General features: G+C 40.0%; 1 protein-coding gene across 3 annotated transcripts in view; it reads right to left on the bottom strand.

Annotated features, from left to right (window-relative positions):
* Positions 1–1,934: 1,934 nt before the first annotated feature.
* TXNRD1 (thioredoxin reductase 1) overlaps positions 1,935–24,778 on the bottom strand; it is a 42,764-nt gene continuing 19,920 nt past the window's right edge. For all 3 annotated transcript variants that reach the window (XM_052790925.1, XM_052790926.1, XM_052790927.1), the window contains 9 exons: positions 23,479–23,594; positions 20,719–20,944; positions 17,853–17,945; positions 16,035–16,111; positions 14,221–14,377; positions 11,177–11,284; positions 9,224–9,319; positions 6,873–7,007; positions 1,935–3,609 (listed from right to left, as the gene is read on the bottom strand). In XM_052790925.1, coding sequence (XP_052646885.1) covers positions 3,547–3,609; positions 6,873–7,007; positions 9,224–9,319; positions 11,177–11,284; positions 14,221–14,377; positions 16,035–16,111; positions 17,853–17,945; positions 20,719–20,944; positions 23,479–23,594 — 1,071 coding nt within the window. In that variant the 3' untranslated portion in view covers positions 1,935–3,546. The remainder of the gene's footprint in view (positions 3,610–6,872; positions 7,008–9,223; positions 9,320–11,176; positions 11,285–14,220; positions 14,378–16,034; positions 16,112–17,852; positions 17,946–20,718; positions 20,945–23,478; positions 23,595–24,778) is intronic.

Below are 24,778 nucleotides of genomic sequence, written 5' to 3'. Positions count from 1 at the left end.
CAACATCGCAGCTGCTGCCCCGCACCGGGCCTTCGCCTTTCCCCGCCTGCGACCCTTCCCTCCTCGCACCGCGGCCCCACGCAACGCCTTCCCACCCTCTCCAATAAATGCCCGAGCCCCTGCTCCGCTCCCACCTCCCCGCCGGCAGCCCCCAAACCAAAACGCCCTGCTGACACAAACGGTGCCTCCGGGACAGAAATCTTTCAGGAACCTTTTGCCGTTTTGCACATGCAGAAGGGAGGCTGGCGGTGTGGTAGACCTCTTGTGGGTTTTTTTCACGTTTAAGTTATCTCTGGAGGCCAAACAGGCCTTGGCAAGAAAGCGGTCTCCCACCATCCCACGCAGAGAGCAACCAAGCAATCAGAAAAGCCAGTCGTCAAAGAGAAAGGGCTTCTGAAACTTCACTCTCGGCAGAGCTGCGATTTTACCACCAACATTTATACCATGTTTTGACCTGAAAGGAGTCTACCAGGTCTTAATTAAAAGATTCAGCCACGTGGCACCTTCTTCGCACTGTTCCATTGGCACAGCGTGCACCACCAGCACGCAGCCATGGCTTTTCTCCTACAGTCACCCACCAGCTGCCACGTGGCACTGTAGAGCAAGGGACATGCCGTGGGTGGCACGGCCAGAGACACAATCATTTACAGGCTTTACGAGTGCAGCGTCTTCCCACAAGACACAGCAAGACCCCTACCCTTCCGTGACACCTCCAGCACCCATGACATCTTCTGGAGATCCACCTCGTCTGAAACTGGTCCTGCCCCATTGTACGGCTCTACGACTAGAGAGTCGCCTGTGCTGGGACTCTGGGTAGGCAGCAGGTCTTGAAGGAGGGAAGGCAAGATGCAAGTTGGAATATAAGACTTACAGGAAAGTTAGGATTGCTCCAACAACTCACACCATGGGGAGAGCGCTAAGAGGGGAATGATCAGCTGGGGTGGAGGAGCTTTAAGAACAAAAAAACCCCAAAACAAACAAACAAAAAAGGTAATTCTTGGAGCTGTTGGTGAAACTGTACTAATTCCCTGCTAAAGTGTGTGAAATTTGCTGTCTGCATTTGTATCTGTAATATATTAGGATGATTCTCACACTCTGGTAAGAGTTCCAAAAAATTATTACTAACTAATGAATATGAGCTGAATATAAATACCATTTAACTTACTAAATTTTCTAGTATATGCTTCCAAAGCATTACCCAATGTATGTTTAATTTGATAAAAACATTAAATACTTTGCTTTGGCATTTAATACATCCTTATGTGATGTTATAATATATCTCTTAATATATTTCTATCATCATGCACAGATGAAACAAATACAGACCTGAAAATGTTTTCCTCCTGGAGAAATAAAAGGAAAAGCCCTACAAAAAAAAGCCTCACAATTTGAAATTTAAAGTAAAAATTAAAGTAATTAAAAACACTAGCTACTGAACTGTAAGCCACTAGTGTTAAAACACACATTATTAATGATGACATGACCCATAGGAACAGATGTCTGTGGGTCCAACCTTGCAAAGCCAAGCTCAGATATGTCTTTATTCTCTACATTCCAGGATCTGACTTTCCTACAGACTTCCTTGAAAATGCTGCTATCCATGTGCTTAAATGGAAGTTATTGTTTTCAGAAGGGAAAGTTATGTTTTCAGAAGTTATATAGATGGCAGCTAGTGCAAATAGTAGAAGGTTGGTTTCCTAATTAATTTCTTATTTTTAAGTCTGTCCTCATATGTTTAACATGCAAAAAAAATGCACATAAAATAGCCCCAAACCCTGTTTCTCAGAGAAATATCTACCTTCAAAATTCAAGACTGAAACAAATCACAGTAGGGTTTATCAAGGTGCCATCTTCTGGCCTTTCCAAAAAAAAAAAAAAAAAAATCTTGCTGTCACCTGGTTTCTTTGCTTGGAAGAGGCATCAAAATGAGCATCTGTTTGTGCAAATATTCAATTTATTTAATAAACTGGCCAGAAAAATACCACCACGGACCACTCCTGATACCATACAAAACACATTTAAAAATCCTTCAGTTATGTATGAGTTTATAAAAACAACTTACAACACTATTCTAGAAAACTCAATAGAAATACATTAATTTGTTACCAGGTAGAAATTTAGGCATAAGGCATTCTGCCCAGAGGGCTGGAGAATTTACCCCCTACTCACACCGCACTACTAAACTCCCGAGAACCATTTAATAAAAGTAATCCGAACCTTTCTGCTAAAACAGAGGGAAATGAAAAACCAGACCAAAAACCACATTCATTTCCATTACAAAGAGGCATTTTTACCATTTCTTGATAAATATGTATGCAGTTTACCCAACACAGGAGGAATATTCAAGAATTTGTTATTTTCCATGGAAACCTCTGTTTTAAAAGTATTGTTTTCTTAATTAAATATAAAACAAAGCACACATGGAACTAAATACAGCTTTTAGGCCACATCTACATAGAAGACTTTTTACTATTGGTTTTTGGAGGTTGGGTGAGGGTTTTGTTTGCTTGTTTGTTTTGGGGGGTGTTGTTTGGTTGGGTTTTTTAATTTTACAGGCCCACAAATCTGCAGGAAAGTCTCAATACTGCTGTGTTCAAAGTGGCCAATTTAGACCTGAAACGGTGCAGTGTACAATAGCTCACCTCGAAAAGAAGAATTTATTCAAATTTAGTAAAGGTGCACAGAGCTTTTGGAAGTGTAATTCATTGCACATTGGAATTCTGTCAGTTCCAAATTGGATTAATTATAATCACGTAACCTGCAAGATAAAGCTAAGATCATCACATCTGTGTTATATGCATGGTGGTTACTTTCAGGGAAAAAAAAAGTAACTTTCTGTATAACAAGGCCTTAATAAAAAGTATTTTCTTTTCTCACTAAGGAGAACGTTTTCACAAATAAGTTTCTCTAAAATAAAAAGTCACAACAGAGTCACTTTGGAAGCCAAGAAATACGTTATTCTAGATGGTACCAAACTTTTTTCCAAGGATATCTTCTTCCTCATGATCAAACATGTAGATACAATTTCCCCTCCATAGGCACGTGAGCTGGTAAAATGCATGCTCATGAGGAGACCTTGCAATTGCTGTGTTATAACCTAGTACACAGGGGCACTATACAATTATCTGAACTTGTGGTAATTTTCTTGATGTTGGAAGTTCTTTGTTCGAGTAAGAAACTAGAGAGAAATAAAGTCAAAATGAAACAGTTGTTGTCCAGCTGTGCTAGCAGTTCTTCCATCACTGCCCACCAGACAATGCAGGCTTCAGGCTATGACTTCATGAAAGCATTTGTTAAATGCCCTGCTAAGCAACAGCTCAAAAGTCAATATTCCCGTTGCGTTGCTAATTGCCAGCCAATCACCGCAAGTGACCAACTCCCACAGTGCTCTTCTCCTTAGGATGATGGAATGGCCTGGTTAAGATCTACACATTTCTGCAGATGTCCGAGGATGACTTCTCCCAAAACTTTTCTTCTGAATTGTGCAAGTCAGACACTGCGATGAAAGTCAGTCTCTGGCAATAACAAGAATGGGGGTCTTTAACCTCAGCATCCAGCCTGAAGGATATTTTCACCAGAACGCTTAGTCACAGACAGGGTGGTGAATATCTTAGGAGAAAGAAAAAAAGACGACTTTTAGTACAGTTAAAATTAATCTTCTTTTCTGGAAGATCAACTTGGGCATAATGCTCAAAACCACAGCCATTTCTTGAAGTAATAAAACAATCATGAAAGCCACACATTTAAAAACCTTGCCACTAAATAGCACACACGCATACAAATACCCTTTGTTCTCTTCATTTACCTTATGGTCTTCCTTTTACAGTGGAAAAGAAAGAATTAAGGAACTAACATGGCTTTATACCACCTTTTGTCTTAATGCTCCTGTTTTTGCAGTGGGAACGAGCACAGCAATAATAAACTCTGGTCTGTACACCTAATGAGTAAGTACCTTTATGGCTCAAAGATAACTTCTTTGTTGGGAAAGTGAAGTTAACCCAAGGCTACAGCATTTGGAGAGAACATAAATTTTACCTCTGTACCTTCTAGATTATTATAGAAATGTGGAACTGATTGCTGATGTAGGTATTATGCCTGGGATCTGTATCCTCTGTGCAATAGCTAAGAAACACTTAGTGAATCTAGGTTGAAAAAGTCCAATCTTTACTGCTTTCAAGTCACGTTAAAGAAAACAACATATTCAAGAGTAATTATGGTAAAATTAAAAGGTATCAAAATTCAAGAAGAAAAACTCTACAAAAACTTGTTTAATATTAGAACTTTACTATGCAAATAATTGCATAGTTTTGCATAGATATAATATAGAAAGGAAAAAAGGAAATCAAAACCACTTCTATCTAAATGGTTCAAAGTTGCAATAATTAGCTATCATCAAAGCCATCTCTCAGGAAGAATAAACTTAGCACAGAATAAAGTACATACACATTTCAGTTATGCAAATAACACTGAAGTATCTAAAGATAATGGGCATCTGAAAGCCCTACAGTTCTCCAAGTAGAAGCTTTGCTGCATTAAGGCTGCTAGCAGCTCTTCAGACAACAACATCAATAAATGATACAGCTCTTCCACTTTCTATAAGCATGTAAAAGCATTGCGCACAAATCAGGAAGACAAATGCATGTCTAATATATGGCGGAAGAACAGCAATATATTTAAACCATAGTGCATGGCTTGAGACAGGGTTTCCAACTCTTCAGTTCTGATCCACAGACTGACAACATATGGGAACCTTCATTTATTACTATTTCACTTCAACAGACAAAGATTCAAAAGCGCAAAATTTATCTGCTTTCTTCTTGGCCTGACTGAAAGCTCTGGGTGTGCTAGCCAGTTCCAAGGGCTGCAGGGACCACACAGCTCCCTAACTCTAGTAAGCTAGCTGGGAGTCATTTGATAATTATTGGAAACATGAGGTTTTTTGACAGAACTTGTTAGTTATTCAAGTGAAGACAAAACCTTAGATCCAATAGCTGGAAAGCCATCATTAGCTAACACGAAGAATCATCCCAGCTTTCAGAAGACACTTGCTCTTCATCACAGATGCTCGATTATACACGCCTGTATTTCAAGCAGTGCAGTACAGTCTGGGCTGAGAGGCAATTCTGTGTAAGGCTGAAGTCCTACCAACTCTGTGCTCACAGTTATTTGTACTTTGCCTTGCAAGAAATTCCATTCAGAACTCATGTTTTCCACAGAACAAAATGCTGCTTAAATAAGAGAAGTGAAATCTGACTCTAATTTGTACGCAGTGAGAAATGGGACCCTCAGTCTTACAGTCTTCTTCAAGTTGAATAATACCATGTTTCACAGGAGACTCTTTGAGCAATGAATTAGTACTAATGCCAATGAAGATGTCAGCATCTCACCCTGCAACACTGTCCCTTTCCTGCTCAAATCAGACTTTTCTTTAGCTATTACATGGATGTAAGATAAAAATAATGCCAACGTTATCCATCATTCTATTCATCCAGGTATGTGCGGTCCTCACAAATTCCAAACAATATTTGAGCATTTTTTTTTTAAATCAAAGAGCACCATCTTGCACTTCGATTTTTGTTTACTGCTTAAGAGATTACATTAAGTAACAGGCATAAAAAAAACCTTTTGAAGACTGGCACTAAAAATGATCGCTGTTCCCTGGAGCTTTTAAATAGTGTATTTCTCCTGAGCCAGTTTCTTCCTCCCCCACTCAAACAAATATGATTATCTGAAATTACCTCCCTAAATTATGTCTAATCATCATTCTATTCAGTTTCAATTTTAGCAGCTCAGATGTCCAGAATAAATTATGACTATCATCTTCTCTTCACACTGCATATGCTAATATCCCACTTGAGTTCACAGGCTTGAATGACTCCCTCAGAGTTCCCCCTCCACAGGGCGCCTGGTAAGATAAGGACCTGCTACCCCTCTTCAAGGGCTTCCAAGAACGCCATTAGATGATACTAGAGAAAAAAACAGAATCTGTATTGCGGATGCTTTGAAGATGATTCAGATTGCTAGCAGTCCATTCCATTAATGGAGTTCATATTATATTGCTTATACTATATCACTCTGGAAACAGAAAACCAGAGAAGCTGACTTCACTTCTGCCAACCAGCATCCTGGTGCACTCTTACAACACTTTGTAGCTAACACAAGCAGGTAAAAACAGATATTCTGTACAAAGACCTACAAAGGTCATAAACAGTTTGCAGGGATCGTCAGCTAATATAAACTGGTCCTAATGCTACTAAAAAAATCAGTGGAGCATCTCTGATTTACACCTGGGAGGAGCTGTCCCCCACCTGCTAGAGAAAATTAAGCTCTTCATTAAAGAGGAACAGCAAGACATACACAAGAAGAAATGTTTGTGTGGCCTCATGTACTTCACTTCAAAAGTGAAGGCCTATAGAGTAAAGTAGAGATCGTTAAAAGGGCAGAATTTAATAGAAAAATTGTCATGTAGCTGGGCCCTTTCCACCGCACCAGTTTATAAGCCTATTTTGAGTACACATATCTAAAAAAAGTTAGCTTTGACAACCATTTTAGCAGAAATAGTATTTGAAGTCTTCATAAATGGATCTTGGAGCGGGAGGAAAATTCAATACTTCCCAGTAGAGAGAGCACTGGACAAGGGGAGACCATAAACATTTCACAAATGAACACACTAAAAAAACCCAAACATTATCCCAGAGTAAACCTAAATGTTAGATTTCTAAATTTTAAAACCAGATCATTTCCTGTCCTTCCCTCCCCCCTACTCTCCCCCAGATTTGGACCTCTTTAATAGACCTCTGCTATTCAGATTTCCAACACCTTACCCCAGAATGCTATGAAAGCTGGGCTATGAGGTGACTTCATATACAAACCTCTGCACAGACAGGATGAATTCCTATGGTGTTGTCCAGCTGTTCTTTTGTCATCCCACATTTAACAGCAGCTGCAAACCCTTGGGTGACTTCTCCAGCATTTGGACCAAGGACATGGAAACCAATGACTCTCTCCTAAATACCAAAGATAATCAAATGCAAGCACAGTCATGCATTCAGTTCTCTTTAGACAACATGTAAGGTTTTCTTACTTAGAGTATAAAATTTAATCAGCTCACAAAGCACACTAAAAATTAATGTAACCACACAAACATGAACTATCATTAGCACCAACAGATGGGAGATAGTTGGTATAATTTTGTTCACTCTCTGAAAAGGAAAAGATTCAACTAAGAACTCAAGAATCAGCTTCCTTACAAAGTTTTGTTTGTGCAGGGATCCTCCGTTTACATCAACAGCATACAAATTTAACATACACCGTGATCTATGCTTGATTATTGTGTGTGTCCTAATTGCAAACATGCATTTAAATTTTATTCAGGCAAGCTCTTCTACTCATTCCAGCAGACTGCTCACCTAAGTAAACATGAGCACCTTGCGCAAAGGTTTGCAACATCAGGGCCTATGCCAGGTGGCTACGTGGAGCGTGTCTACTGAAGAACTTTCAGTTTGATAGTTACTTACAGGAAAGGGCCACAAGCTAAAGTTCTGGCCAACCAGATGTGGCAAGAAGTGTATTATAACCAAACTGACAACTACTCCTGTTGCAGTGTTCGCTGTCATTGGGAGACAATATACCTAGAGACTGGCAAAACAAACTGAAAGACATCCAGTTACAAGGAAGATACTATTACTTCACACTTCTCACACCTATACTACTGTTCAATTGCAAAATACGTCAAACTGCATATATAACCTCAGCAAACACTCAACAGAACAAGCTGTACTGACTTGACCTGCTTTTCTCAAAGAAAAGCTTGCTTCTCTAAGAAAAGCAAGTCTCCTTTAGCAAATGCCAACTGCTGTGGGCTTTTGGGGCATTAATCAGATTTTGCTGAGCATAGATGTAGCCCAGTTGGGTATCAAAAGTTATCTGCTCCTCCCGCTAAATATCACATATAAGGGAGTGTGGATACTCAGTATACTGAAAGGTTATTTTTCTTTCAGTAAGCCTGAGGACTGAGATTTACCACAGTGTTTATTTAAATAAAAAAAGCTATAATTAGGTAATAACTAAAATGGAATGATCCTTCTTTTCCTTTTAAAATATGGAGATGTGTAAAAATCAAACCATAGTAATAAAACCAAGGTAACTACAGTTACTTACTGAACTATTTTTCATCCATGGTAACTTTAACTCTACCCCTAGATTTTTAAACATGTTCCAAATTTTCAGGACAAGAAATGGAAACAAATTAGTGAAACACTTTAAATCACCATTAAGCCTTTTCATTTTCTTAAGTAACTTTAGATTAGGAACATAACCATGCATTCTAAAACAGCTTCCACACCAGTGCAAAGTCCTTCAGAAAGAGGAGATGGGCAAAACCAGACAGGTTTGCAAATTTTACAAAATTGTGACGTGATGCTTGGAAAGACTGCAGGAAGATAAATCTGTATCTAATGATAAAAGAAAATAGGTAAAATAGATCAAAAAATTTTTTTAGGATTGATAACTCTATGCCACTATCTTAACAGGATACATTTTAACAGCATATTATTCTTCATAATAATTCATATTATTAAAATGAACTAAATTTTTACTAAACAGATGATGATCATTCAGAGAAGGGCATACCAATTCTTTTAACCCATTAGTAATTTTGCTTGTGCTTCAGCAGGTACTGTGTATTTCCTTTGCCAGGAAATTTTATCCTAGTCCAAAGATAATCCTGGCATTACCACCCTAAATGAGATTTGTGCAGGCAAGATACATTAATCCTGTTAGAACGAGCTCAAGAGTTTTATAGACAGATGTGGATTTGCAGAGGTTACAAGTTGTGATGGTTTCTGAGTGACCTCAATTTCAGAGAGAAGAATCTCCCAGAAAAGAATGTCCCAGTTTGGGGAGGGGAAAATTAAGATAAACCGATAAAACTTCTAACCGTTTTTACATGCATTGATTCGCTCACTTTTCAAAGTTAGTCAAACAGTCTTAGAGCTCTCTACTACTTATTTTACATATATGGAAGAATTTTCTATTTTACTAAGGGTCATTTTTGTATAAACAAATGTAGTGTATCACTATAAATATTTATTACATTTCAAAAGGTAGAAAAATTTAAATTAATTTTAATTTGTTCAAAATAACTTATTTATAGCTGTGGTATCAACAATCCCTATGATGAACCTATAGCTGCTGTTTCCCCTGGAAGGAAAGATGCACTTACATTATCCTGAATATTGCAAATTATCTTCGCGTAGCATTTGTTGTTGTCTCTGGATGGCACAGTCCATTCTAGTGGCCAGAAATGACTATGGTACACCTGGAAATACAACACAGGTTAAAAAAAATAGTTGTGTAATTTCACAGCAGAGTGCATGATCTTCCAAAAACAGACAGATTATCTTAAATAATGAGCCATGCATGTAGCATTTAGAGTATTTGAAATCAGGGTGAGACTCTTTCCCCTTGATGAATGCCGAAGAAAGAAGCCTCTAGAGAACAAGCACTAGTGTTATCCAATAATTAAAAAAAAAAAAGCAGAAGCAGCTATAAGTATATTACACTTCCAGGATGCAGTTCACCATGCTCTCATTAAACTAGACAATTACAGGCTTCCCTCACGGAAGGCTGTATTGTGTCTGGGTCTACCTTGAATGAAGGCAAGAATATTTCTCAGAGCAGAAAAAGGGAAGAAACGGCCTCAGAGCCTGGGTTTAGGAGAGATGAGACTATGTATCACTGCAAAATGGAAAGTACATTAAAAAACCAACACATTTTCCTATCTGCCCCCACCAGCATCACTGGACAGATTCCCAGAGCAGATAAGGCTGCTCACCCACCTATATAGCACATATCTCAGAAAACGATGGCGTGTTTTGAGGCACAGTTCTACCCAGACCTCCCAACAGCTCCTATTATAAATTAATCTCCAGTTGATTACTATTTGAAATAAAATTTTAATTGATCACAACTCCAGTAAAAATGTTCTTTCACAAACTAGGAGAGACAGCTCAATGTTTTTTCACATTAATGGGGTTACAAAGCATTCATAAGCATCACTATCTGAAACTGAAATTTAAGGGGTCTGAATGACAGATGCCACTCAATAATCTTACTGAAGCTTGCAAAAGCAAAAGCCAATATAGCAACATGATAAAGAGGTCAGAATAAACCAAATGAGGACTTAGCCAGAACGCAAATGCTTCTGGATGCACATTTTAAAAAAATGGCTTTGAAAACTGAAAGTGCATTTTCCACAAAGAAGGGTCCAGTGTTTCACACGTAACGGCAAGAATTTGACTCAATGACAAAAATTTGACTGGGTATATACAAACTTTGTGGGCAGAAAAGAATATAAGCCTTTGCCCTGTAGTAAGGTTAACAGTACTTGACACACTGCCATTTTGAGTCACATTTACTTCTTTTCTCCACAGTCCAATTCAAAAAAATGTAATTGACAAAGCTAAGAAGGACACAAGTTCTCAACTTCATGAACCACCACTTATCTGCTTATTTCCCCAACTAATGCTCCTCAGGTGATCTTCACGGGACATAAAAGTTCAGTTTATTGTCTGACTCCCGCCCCTCACGCTTTCTGTAATGTGGTCTGTATAGTATTTTGTAAGAACGGCCTTAGGCACTAAGTGCTTACGTATGTCTAATTTCACTCTTGAGGAGCAATCCCAGTGAATGAAAAGGGATCACTCACGTGAGTAAAATTAAGCACATACCTCTTTGCATAGTCAAAATAAACAGGAAAAACAAGCATAACAACATTTGGCTTTATAAAGTAAAAAACACCGTGGCAAAGAATTTACCACACTGTAGCTACAAAAAGCTCCACTTTGACATTAAAACCAACGTATTGCTTCCAACACATAACCAGCTTTAATTTATCCTGAAGTATTCGCACACACAAAGAAACCTTTTTTTTTTTTTAACCAAATATTCCACCTTCAAGCCCTGTTTGCCAAAAATAGAACATATTTGCAACTAGAGCTATTGGAATTAGGGACTATTTTTATAACATGCCTAGGAACTGCCAAGGAAGACAAAAATGTACCTAGTCACCTCCTGCCCTTACATCAGAACACAGAATGCTGTTTTAATCAACTCTTAACATTATTTTAAATTACAAATTGGGAACTTAAAACGCAGATGAAACTAAGGCGTTTACCTCAATGTTTTCCTCCCCAAACTTCTCCACCGCAGCCTCTTCAGAATACCCACAGGCTCCATACTCCAAAGGAGTGAATACAGTGGTTGGAACATTCACATAGTCACACTGTGTGGCATTCAAAACAAACATCAAAACCACATAACATCAGTAATAAGATCAGCACAATGGGTAAAAATTTAGCAGTCTGAAATTCAGACAGGAAGAAAAGTTGGATTATTCAGAATTCTGAAAGCTACTTTTTTTTTTTTCAAATAAAAAAAATTGTTTTATATTAAACTACAGTTTTGGTGGTGTCCCTCTCAGAGGCGTTAACTAGAGCAAGAACAGAAAGACAGTTTAAAGCCACACTGACATTAACATGCATAGATTAAAAGGAAGAGGAAATTCAGTGCCCCATTTTAAAAATGTACCAGATCAAAGGTCTGGTACATTTTAAAACAGATAAAAAGTAGACTGTTCAACTGCCTCTACAAAGCATTCTATTTTTAGCTGGGAATGCTGCAAAGACACCACCACCATCAAAACCCATCATCTTTTTTATCAACTGTGGCCTAGGTGATGCCAAAGAACCAAAGACATGAACTACAGCCATTTGGGGGGACAGCAAGAACTAGAGCTGATACTGTGTGCCTAATCACATACCATGAGAGGCAAACACTGACCCCTGACTTCACTGGAGCTTTACAGTGTTCTAGAGGTTCCCTCTCTGGGCAACCTCTGGGCCTGACCCCTCTCACTGTAAAGAAGTTTTTTCTTATGCTTAAATGGAATTTTCCTGTGTTTCAGTTTGAATCCATTGCCTCTTATCCTTTATACCACTGAAAAGAGTCTGGCTCCATCTTCTTTACTCTCTACCATCAGATATAAATACACATTGATATAAGAGCCGCCCAAGCCATCTCTTCTGCAGGGTATAAAAAATTCCCAGCTGTCTCAGCCTCTCCTCATGTGCCAGATGCTCCAGTCATGGCCCTGTGCTGGACTTGCCCTAGTACTGGGGAGCCCCAAACTGGACACAAAATCCAAACCTGTCTCACCAGAGCCAAGTGGAAGGGAAAAGGTCGCTTCCCTCCACCTGCTGGCAATGCTCTGCCAGGATGCATGTGCGGGATGCAGCCCAGGATGTCACTGGCCTTCTTTGTCACGAGGGTACATTGCTGGCTCACAGTCAAGTTGTCCCCCAGACCCCCTGGGGCTTTCTCTGCACAGCTGCTTTCCAGCTGGTGGGTCCCCAGCCTGTGCTGGTGCGTGGGGTTACACCTCCCCAGGTGCAGGACTTCGCACCTCTCCTTGCTGAACTCTGTGAGATTCTGGTCAGCTCATTTCTGCAGCCTGACGAGGTCCCTCTGAGTGACAGCACAAACACCAGTGCATCAGTCACTTCCCCCCAGTTTTGTATCATCTGCAAACTTGCTGTATGTCCACTCTGTCTCATCATCCAGATCATTAATGAAGATGTTAAACAGTACTGGACCAAGTATCCAACCCTGTGGCATACCACTAGTGACTGGCCTTCAGCTGGTCTTTGTCATGCCTGTCACAGTCCTTTAAGCCTGGCAGTTCAGACAGTTTTCAATCCACCTCGCTGTCCACTTACCTAGCCTGTACTTCATTGGTTTGTCTATGAGAATGTTATGGGAGACGGTGTCAAAAGCCTTCAGTAGAATCAAAGTAAACAACATCCACTGCTCTCCCCATAGCCACCCAATTAGTCATTCTGCCACAGCAGATTAGCAGGCTGGTCAGCTCTATTTAATTTCTAGTAATTTTAATTTATATGGATTTCAACTCCAATTAACTTCCTTTGTGACCGGGGATCAACTAAGATGCTGCTTACTATTCTTTCCCCACCTATCCACAACACTTCATTATGTTTCATATAATCACCCTTTCCAGATTTGTTACAACAGCAATGTAAGCCAGGAGCCCATCTAAGTAGTTACTCATTTCTTGGATTCACTGAAAGAGATGATGCTTTCTTTGGCAGCATAAGGATTTTCATACCTTGAGACACAGTTATCTGGCATAAAATGTAAATTAAGACGTTCCCATAGTATTGGGGCAAGAAAAAAATTCTGGCTCCAGCTATGGTTTTCTTAAACTTTGCCTGGCTGATGTAATGACATTATGCACACTGATTCAGGATTCTGTTACCGCAATACCTGCCAACCTAAAATAAACAACTCACTCAAGCTCTAAATCTGGCCAACAACTGAACTTGATATGAATACAGCAGGCTCTAAAAGAGAAAAGCCTTTATGCTCATGCCCTATGGTTATGAAGGTGAGACAAGCACCCACGTCAACGGTGCTTGGGGAACAGTTCTTTAAAGGCACTCTCCTTTCCTCCTGGTTTAAAGATAAGGTATAAATGAGTACACCTGTGTTACTACCTGTGCTACTCCTATTTGGACTAGCATAACTTGACTGAAACCTACAATTGCACTAGCATGAAATGTAAACACTGAATTGATGAATTCAACTTCTCAGATATAAATATGTGCTGACTTCTCAGCATATTTGATCTTCCTTTGTGTCCATATTCAATTATAAGCGGAACTATGTATTACATTGAAAACATAAGGCTGAGAAGTGAAAAAATTAGTGGAAATAACATTGAAAATGAAGAGCATCACAAATCCCTATTACACTATTTAGGGACCCTAGGTAGGTTTAGTAAACTGCCTATGAATTAGAGTTAAAGCATTTAATGGGATGGGAATGATTGCTGACTTTTAGGGAAGGCGGTAGAGTTAATAACAAGTTAAATGATCTCAGTTAATTTTATTATCGTTATACTTAGAGAAAAATAAAACCCCTTAACAGGAAAAAAAAGAGACTACTGCTTAATCCATAAGGTATTAATTTCATCCTACACAATTAGCAGAACATATCTGCAGTAATATCTTTCCAAGGGGAAAATTAAAGCAATCATCAAAGCTAATCCTTAAAAGCCTACTGAGTTTTCCATAAGCAAGCAAACTTGCACTCTGCACTTAGAAGTAGAGCAATGACAGTGTTTTGTTGCAACTGGTTCCTTACCTTACTGGTTGCCCCAGCATAAAGCCTTTGAACTAATAATCTTCCTGCCTGGATTGCCACTGGTGTGAGTTCCAGCTTGTCCTGCAGTATATCTCCAACAGCATAGATATACGGCACATTTGTTTGCTCCTCATCGTTGACAGGAATTTTTCCTGTTCTGTGATTTGAATTAACAAGAAAAAAAGATCTAAGTGTTCCGCTGTGAAGACTGGAGGTATAAATAATCTTGCAGGAGTTAGGCCCTTTAGCTTTAAGAGAAAGACAAGTATTTGAAGTATGAGGGAAAGAAGTCATACTCACAATCTTACAATCTTGGGCAAGAATGTAAAGTAGTGCAAATTTGACCAAGACTACAGGAATTTACACACTGGATAAGGAGGTAGCCCGTGAAGTTGTGATTAATCTCCTGAATCAATTCTTTGGTGAGGCATAAATCCTTTCCTCAAACACCCTCTACTACCAGCTGAGCTGTGTACTGGCAACCTTGAGAAATGGCAGGAAGGGACATTCTCCCACTCAAGCTGTAAGACAAAAGAGTTTCTCCACTACTGAAATTCCAGACCAGTGACTGAAGCAGTTTCCAGAAACTTACCCTTCAGGCTTCTACACAAAGACAGGTCAAGCTGTTAGATACCCTACCTAAGGGACAGCCAGCAAGCTTTTTGTCTATAAGTGTACCGAGCTAATAGAAGTTTTTAATTATTAATATTTCCTACTTCATTAACAAATGAGATAGTGCAGTAATCACTGCAGGAAACACATGTAACAGGGAAACCTAATCAGACAGGCACAGAAACAGTCACATAGTTACTTGAGGGCCCAGCAGTGACTCCCGTGTTAAAATCCAACTTTCTCAATTTTGTTCTTGTTAACAAATACACAGTTTATGCTAATAATTTTATAGTTCATTCTATTAAGCTAGTAATAGGTGTCCTGATGTCAGAAAGATGTGTACTGTTCTACAAGACAACATGAGTCTGCCAATTTTAAGTGGACTAAAATTTCCACTTATTTAGAACATCGCAACAGTTCCATTCAGTAACATCAGTCACTGCGTTCCTATAAGCTGCCCTTTGCACTGTTTTTCCCATAGACTACCAAGTCAAGTTCATGGTCCTGTGGCTTTTCTTCAAAGGGAAGATCGTCTAGGCCCCACATGCGTAGAAGATGTTTTCCTTACCACTATTGAAAATGTTACCAATAGCTCCACTCCCTGGTGCAACGGCCTCACTACATTAAACATGAAATGCTCCTCTACAGGACAAATTGTTCTCAAAGGTTGCTCTAAGGCAAGAAATAAACTCCTTCAATACCGAAAACACATCACCAACTCCAACTGTGAGTTTAAGGAATGCTACTTTGACCTTGTATTTCAAAATAAACATATAGTAACATTTACATTAAAAACGTAAATAAAACCCACCACACTAAAAGCCTGCATGAACAGATCTCTGCCCCAAGAGGTAGTAGAGATAAAAACAAGGAGATGGGAATAAGAGAGTACAAGGAACAACTGACAGAGCCTAGAAAGCTCCATCACTGGAAAAAGCTGAGACTGACCTGTGAGCCAAGACAGAATGGAACAGACACTTTTGACTCCCAGCATTTAGGAGTAGACATTTCAGGATCAAAAAAGCACATGTGGCAGTACAATGGAGAAAATGCAGCTGTCTGCTACATAGTCTCCTGTCCAAGTGTATGTAAACAGGAAACAAATTTTTCCTCAAAGCATTTGAATGTCTATGCACTACTACCATTGCAACAGTAGATAACACAAGCTCAGTAGCGAGTGGTATACAGACATCTGTCCTTACTTTTCATTGATCTTCACTCCAACTTTGTCCAAACCAATTTTTCTTGTACATGCATCTCTTCCGATTGCTAGCAACACCTGCAAAACAGCAATGCATGTTACTGATTTTTTACAACCTCAAAAGTGCATTTGAATGTGGCCATCTATTATTTTCATTATATACCAAGGATTAGTATCTAAGGCTTGGTCACGTTAAGATAAGTATTTTTGTTACCCATTGTACATTCATAGAGTTCAAGACAAGCCACGCTACCACCATGACCTAACAATATGAGGTTTTAATGATAGGATTAAATACAGCCAAATAGCTTTCCCTGGAAAAATACCCCAAGAGTATTCTAAACAAATCGTTTAGGGTCAGATTCTTTATTTCCTCACATTTTTATACCAAAGTGTTATACCATAACCCTACCAGAGCAGGTGACCCCAAAATGCTCCATAAGGAAAGGGCTCTTTAGGAAGGAAATTCAGATGCTTAGGCAAGTAAAAAGACCATACAATAATCTTTGTTTAGATCAGAAAATATCACTTACTTATATAGGCTCTCAGCCAAGTCACTGCCAAAGAATATTATTTGTTTGAACATTTGTTCAGAATGATGGACAGAGCACACCCAATTCTTACCCATCCTATCAACTTGGCTACCTTAACAAGCAAAACAAGTTCCAGCCTTTACTAATCCCAAAGAAAAGTGCTATGTGCTTTGCAGTCTTGGACAACTCTCCAGGTAACTACACAATGCTTCTCATACGACAACTAAGAACTGCGCTGAAGAAATCTGAGATCTGCTTCAAGTCTTTCTGATGACCAAGCATGCCAGATCTTCAGAGCTGAAGGTCTTAAAACACATCACACACAGCTCATAGCTTCTATGAGGAGTGACAGCATTTCAGTGAAAGATGTAGTAGCAGTAAGAAATCAGAAGTTTCCTTCATGAAAAGACAGCACATTTGCTAGCTAAAAGCTTTCACTACTATGGACCAGGAAAAATAGTATTGCAACACTGTGCAACAGCACTGTGGTTATTGTTAAACTTTCTCATAATATTAGCCCTCAGATGCACTGAGGCACACCCTTGTTATGGGATGACTGATAAACTATACAGGTAAACGAGGTCACTGGCACACAGTATTTGCAGTCTAAAATCCCAGGCTGGCAAATGCTTGTCTATATGCATTCGGTGTAATTCCAAATACTTTATTCACAACTTTTTTTTTTCCTTTCAGCATCAAGGCCTAAGAAAATGAGCGGGGTGAGGGGTGAAGGAAACAGTCAATCAAACATATAATGGCATACCTGCATACTGCAATTTTACTGTTTTAAGTGTGTAATGAAGTTCCCTGACTTGCTACAGGGCATTAGTTGTTTTTGTGAAGATGCTGCGTCAACAATAGGTCTTGAGAAGACATGACACCTATTCGTTTAGCTCTTGAACAGACCATTGTTTTGTGCTACCTCCAGAACATGTTTTAGTTACTATGAAAGCTATTATAAATCATTACTTCTCATTTATGACAAATATCCCACTGTGGAAAAATCCTGCAAATGATTCCACATGACCGAGCTCATGTACATCCCTAAGATAAGAAACAGGTTTCAAAAGCACGGAAGTGATTTGGCAAGGCACATTGGACTCATGCCCATGGATTCTGGGCATTGTCACATTGTCACATTAATTGCCTGTTGATTGTGTGCAATTAGCATATTGTAATGATTAAAATAAATTTTAAAAATCTAAACTATGGATAAAAACACCCGACAAACTCAACAATAAATGGAAGGCTCTTTCATGTTCTTCCTGTATATAGACAGGACTCACAGTATTGTATTCCCCTTCAATTATTTGGTTCCCCTTTGTGGACTTGGCTATAACTTTCAATCTTCCAGGAGTTCCTTCCTCAATCTGTTCAACCTACAACATGGTGTGGGGAGAAAAAGAGGAAAAAAAAAAAGGGTTTAGTTTCAAATAAAGATATGCAAATGTATCTTTGTTCCACCACTTCTTATAATTGAGAGTGTTTAAGCATGACCTAAAATTAAGCATTTATTCTACAGGTATTTTCACCTTTCTCTAGATTTATGACTACTACTTGCATATTTAAACATTTTGTTTTATCTCTATGCATTCATTCTTATGACCAACACAATAAGACCTCATTTCTGTTTATAAAAGTTGATTGATAGCTAAGTTCTTGTCCAAGCCCACTATGTGAGCTGCTGGTATCAACTAAGGACAGAGGAGGTGAGGAGGAAGGGAACTCTTGCAAGACCTGGAAACACCATCAGACATTTTCTCCAACCACACCTAGAAGACCATCGTGCCTTCCACCCGTGGAAGCCACCGTCACAGCCCAGCCCTTAGCAGTACAGACCTTTGCCCTGTTTCAATGACATTTGTCCGACATATAAAACTGCCATGGCCTTGCAGAAGAGGGCAGCAGCTGGCTCTAAATGGCTGAAAAACCACCATCAGCTTAAGAAAAAAACCTCTTCAGAGTTCCCCAGTCAGCTGAAATAAATATTCCTAATTTTAGCTGTGGATCCAGCTGCACACTCTCTCTCAAGTAATGCAGTAGCTTACTGTCTAATCTAGCAAAGGAAAAAAAAAAAAAAAAAAAAAAAAGGAAGAAGCAAAGGTGAATCTTTTTGCAGCTGTGCTCTTTGTTCAGAGTAATAAAAAAAATGAAGTTTTATTTAAAACAAAACCAAACCCAAAATACACCCCCCCATATACCAGCAAACAGTAAAGCAGAAAGAGCAGTGCCACTGGCTTTTTTTCCTCAAACACTCCTTTTTCCTCAGATAAATAAATCAGCTAAAAAAGTGAATGGAATTTGAAGCTACATAGGTGGGTTATCTTTTGTCCTCACTAATATTCACTGGACTGTGAGGAAAGGACTCGATATCCTCAGCCACAGTCCTTCCCTCACCCTCCCAGGAAACAGCAAGGTACCCAGCTGCTTCCTACGGCTGGCTGTACATACAAGAGACATGTAAGTGTGCAACACTTAACTTAATTCTGGGAAATTTTAGTGTTCATTCTACTGATGAAAAAGTACTTTTCAACAACTGCCCTAGTTCCTACTTCGTGCTTAGAGACAGAAAAAGCAAAGTTTCTGACAAAGTTCTGTCTTCCTCTGTCCTTTTTTTTTTTTAATTTAAAAAACACCCAAACCTCCTGTGCCATCCTACCAACTTTAAAGGATCACTGTATTAAACTGCTCCTGTTCAAAGGCAGCATTATTTATAATAATTCATCTTCTGTCTTCAAACTTCCCAACAAAGGGTTTTAATAAGCACAACATGCATAACTTCAAAAACAATCTTTGAAAGAGATGAGAACACCTGCTAAAAACATACCCAGCGACTTAAGTTTAAGGATATTTTCAACTAGAAACAGGGCCAAACATTTTATTCCCATTGAAATCAAAGACAGGTAGTGAAGGGACAGGGTAATATACACAAAATTGCATTTTGTGACTAGGGTGATGGACTGCTCTTTGCAGGGTGCATCTGCAGGTGCCCGCTTGACATCTACTTGAAATGATCTGCTTGTAAAAACAGCTTCCTTCTTTCTCATCCCCCAGTAGAGCCTACAAAAAGCTACATCTGAAACAAAAGGTAGATAATCACCCCTGCTTTTTATACAACATGGGATTTCTGCAACGCAAACATGCATAAAAACAAAGTTGCTTGGAAAATCCACTTTGACTTCTCACAGCAAATCTCTTGCACTCTGTGAGAGAGGGTCAGATCCACAGCGTGGTAACTGCAAGAGCATTTTTTAAGCTACTCTTGATACTGCTAAGGGCGAAAATGAACAGTCTTCATTCGATTTAATGCTTTAATCCCCAAAGTGTTAAACTCGGTAACACGCTGGCTTAACACCAAATTGAAAGCTGCTTAAAACATTACTTCCCATTTCATAATAATCAAGCACTAATTATTGTGAAAACAACATTAAGAAAAATACTGTTAGCACCCTCTGAAGTCTTCGATAAGGCAATCTTACATTAGAAAAAGCTCCAGAGCTTATCTAATATGCTTTTCATCCTGAATTTGCCTATACATGTACATAAATAGCTGCACAAGTACTCCTACTGAATTCAACAAAAATTGAGCAAGTAATTAAAGGACTCTGCCAAGGATATAGATGGATACTTCTAAAGCCCATTTACTTTTCTGGATAGTCAACTGGTCCTGGGCACATAAGGCAGTATTTGCTGGCTGAGAATTTGAGAACTGTCAATGAAAAATATGACTATTTGTGATGCACTGGCCCTGCTCTTACAGGAAACTATATATCTGATTAATTACCAGCCCACAAGAAGTTTCACAGATTTCAGGACAACTGCTGAATTTAAGCATATTCAACATTTGCAGGACCAGAATGAGCAGCAGTAACAACATTTTTAATGCAACGTATACTAACCCACCTGATTATAACAAAAAAAAAAATGAATTCTCGAAACTCACAAAATTTTAATACTAAGACTAAATTGTACCTTTCAATTACGTAAAATTTATGGACTTACTCAGTTTAAAACAAAAATTAACCCATATTATATCGTAGCAGAACCTGTATTGCAAATTCAACTTTCATATTCACTAAAATAATTTCCATCTTAAAACCTTATTACAGGTATATTGCAATCAATTGTAGTCACATATCACTTTGAGCCTACCTTGATTGGCACAAACTCCCTAATAAAGTCGATTCCATGTTCTTCCATATATTCGCCAATTTTGTTTGCAATATCCTGGTCAAATCCTCTTAAGAGGATTGATCTCACCATTACGGTGACATCTAATCCAAGACCTGCAAGAAATCCTGCACATTCCAAGGCAACATAGGAAGCTCCAACCACCAGGGTTTTCCCTGGACAGTAAGGCAGAGAGAAAAGATCATCACTGGTAAAAAAAGAGGGGAAAAAAGAAAAAAAGTTAGAGCCAACCAGAAGAATGTATTGTGCTTTATATTTATTTAATTTCTTCTGTAAGAATAGGACTTCATTCCGCTCACTAAAAAACCCAACAACTTAATTGTTTGGCAAGTCAGCTGGAATACAAGATCAGTACATGACAGCTTAAGAAGTTCTAATTAGGAGTACACACAAAAAAAGAGGATGAAAATTCTGAATCACCACAAAAATGTTGAGGTTTTGGGGTTTTTTTACATAAACTTCAGAAAAATTGTTAAAAAAGATAGGTTGTCTTTTCTCTCTGAATCTTGCTTCAAATATTTTGCCGCAAATTTTAGCTCCTGAGAGCTAAAAGGAAGAGGAAGGTGTTCAGCTTTAAGATAAAAATACCATCTTCACTTCTTTGAATCATAGAATAGAATCATAGAATCATTTCGGTTGGAAAAGACCTTCAAGATCATCAAGTCCAACCATTAACCATGCCTCCTAAACCATGCCCTGGAGTACCCTGTCCACTCGCTTTCTGAATACCTCCAGGGATGGTGACTCAACCACTTCCCTGGGCAGCCCATTCCAATGTTTGACAACCCTCTCAGTAAAAAAATTTTTCCTAATATCTAACCTAAATCTCCCTTGCCTCAACTTGAGGCCATTTCCTCTTGTCCTATCTCCAGACACCTGACAGAAGAGACCAGCACCCACCTCACTACAACCCCCTTTCAGGTAGTTGTAGAGAGCGATAAGGTCTCCCCTCAGCCTCCTCTTTTCTAGACTGAACAACCCCAGATCCCTCAGCCGCTCCTCACAAGACTTGTGCTCAAGGTCCCTCACCAACTCGGTTGCCCTTCTCTGGACACGCTCAAGCAGCTCAATGTCTTTCCTGTAGTGAGGGGCCCAAAACTGAACACAGTACTCGAGGTGCGGCCTCACCAGTGCCGAGTACAGGGGAACAACCACCTCCCTGCTCCTGCTGGCCACACTGTTCCTGATACAGGCCAGGATGCCGTTGGCCTTCTTGGCCACCTGGGCACACTGCTGGCTCATATTCAGCCGGCTGTCAACCAGCACCCCCAGGTCTTTCTCTGCCAGGCAGCTTTCCAGCCACTCTTCCCCAAGCCTGTAGTGCTGCATGGGGTTGCCGTGACCGAAGTGCAGGACCCGGCACTTGGCCTTGTTAAACTTCATACTTACACTTCTGCTAAAGCATGATACACAGTGCCAAATACACACAGACAATAAAACAAGTTAATGCAAGCCACAGTAACAGGCAGAGATAGAAGTACAAAATTATGGAAAACACATTTATTTGCCTGCTTTCCATTTCTTTCAACTGCTTCATAAAGCTACATCAGTTCTACCACACTTTGGACCTAGAGTATAAAACCAGAGCTTCTCAAGGAAGCAGGCACTCACGGAGGCATCACACTTGCTCAGCAGAGACTTAGGCAGAGTTTAGCAATGGAAGCCTCCAAAGATTTAAATCTAAAGTAAGTGTCTCTTTCTCAGCCACCAACTGCAAAGGCTAAACAAAGATGCTCTCTGCAAATGTTGTGGTGGAATAAAATATGATTGTGTAATTAGAGGCTACATCATAGTTCCTATCCCCCGGGGAACCCAGTGAAGATTACACAGACAGCCTCAATCTGATAGTCTTTAACTCTGGCATTCCTGACTCTTCCGCCTTAATGTTATTTTAAAGCACCACTTTACAGGCTATGCTATCTGTTACCTTTAATTTCACTACTACTTATTAGAAGGGAAACATACAACATGGTGTTTTGGTTTCATAAGGATTATGCCAGTTATTTATTTCACTGCTATAGGCTTGCAAGCCTGTAATTCCAACCCTTGTTTCTACATTAAGTAACTTAAAAGTTACTCTGATATGAAAACACATTTCATCTGCATATCACATTTTTTTTGGTCAAAATTGTGCTAGAATTGCTTGGTCTTATCAATTAACTAAACATTTGAAACTGTATTCCCCAAAGTTGAATTAACTTCACTGAGTAGCTGGAAAAAAAATTGGGTTGAGTTTCAAGACTGTCCCAATGAATACAGATACATTTCTACTGGCTTCACAACACCAACTGCTTTGCAACTCCCTCTTTCCTTGGTATTTGAGCAGGGAGGTTTCTTCCAAGCAGACTGTGCTCTTCATTACCAAAAGCTTCAGTATGTGAACTGAAAGACCGTAAGGAATAGAGAGGAAGTGGGTGTACTGGTAACTGGGGCAGAGCTGATGAATTAATTTTATGATGGACGCAAACATGATTTACCGTATTCTCAGTTACTGCTGTTATCAGTCAGAAGCAGAACCATCCTAGCCAGCCACCCACAGTCCTGTGGGGTCTACTAGACACCAATGTTTTTGGCACCTTAAAATCTGTCTATAGCTATTCTCCTGCATTTACTTTCCCCTAACAAAAAGTTACATAGGAAAGAAAACCAGCAACCAAGCACTTTCTCTTACAAGTAAAGCATTTACACATGGTGAATGATCATATTCCTCCCTGGTTTTACCTGCTAATGCAGTATTCCTTGTCTCCAGGTATACCCAGGTAGCGTGGTCGTTCACCAGTGGCAATGAGAAAACTCTCAGCTGTGTACAGCTTCTCAACTCCTCTTTTATTTGTTGCCTGTGGACAAAGTATTAGTCCAAAGTGAGTATTTTGCAGTCCTACCAAGGGGAAAATTATTCTATTTGAAAAGTATCTTGTGTTGGGCTTGCATGGCAAAGTTTTGGTAGCGGGGGGGCTACAGGGGTAGCTTCTGTGAGAAGCTGCTAGAAGCTTCCTCTATGTCCCATGGAACCAATGCCAGCCAGCTCCAAGATGGACCTGCCACTGGCCAAGGCCAAGCCCATCAGCGACGGTGGTAGCACCTCTGTGATAACATATTTAAGAAGGGGAAAAAAGTTGCTGGGGCACAGAAACTGCAGCCAGAGACAGGAGTGAGAACATGTGGGAGAAACAGCCCTGCAGACCCCCAGGTCAGTGAAGAAGGAGGGGGAGGACAGGTGCCAGAGCAGAGATTCCCCAGCAGCTCGTGGGGAAGACCATGGTGAGGCAGGCTGTCCCCCTGCAGCCCAGGGAGGTCCACGGTGGAACAGATATCCACCTGCAGCCTGGGGAGGACACCACGCTGGAGCAGGTGGGTGCCCAAAGGAGGCTGTGACCCCATGGGAAGCCTGCGCTGGAGCAGGCTCCTGGCAGGACCTGTAGCCCCGTGGAGAGAGGAGCCCATGCTGGAGCAGGTTTTCTGCCAGGACTTGTGACCCCGCGGGGGACCCACGCTGGAGCAGCATGCTCCTGAAGGACTGCACGCCATGGAAGGGACCCATGCTGCAGCAGTTCATGAAGAACTGCAGCCCATGGGAAGGACCCACGTTGGAGAAGTTCATGGAGAACTGTCTCCCGTGGGAGGGACCTCACACTGGAGCAGGGGAAGAGTGAGGAGTCCTGCCCCTGAGGAGGAAGGAGCAGCAGAGACAACGTGTGATGAACTGACCCCAACCCCCATTCCCCATCCCCCTGTGCTGCTGGAGGGGAGGAGGGAGAAAAAATCAGGAGTAAAGTTAAGCCCGGAAAGAAGGGAGGGGTGGGGGGAAGGTGTTTTAAGAACTGGTTTTTATTTTCTCATTACCCTACTCTGGTTTGATTAACAATAAATTAATTTAATTTTCCCCAAGTTGAGTCTGTTTTGCCCGTGATGGTAATTGGTGAGTGATCTCTCCCTGTCCTTATCTCAACCCACGAGCCTTTTGTTATATTTTCTCTCTCCTGTCCAGCTGAGGAGGGGGAGTGATAGAGTGGCTGCGTGG

Source organism: Harpia harpyja, chromosome 6 (assembly GCF_026419915.1).
Source record: "Harpia harpyja isolate bHarHar1 chromosome 6, bHarHar1 primary haplotype, whole genome shotgun sequence".
NCBI lineage: Eukaryota > Metazoa > Chordata > Aves > Accipitriformes > Accipitridae > Harpia > Harpia harpyja.
The sequence above is the reverse complement of the archived record's forward strand: the minus strand, read 5'-3'. Positions and strand labels throughout refer to the sequence as shown.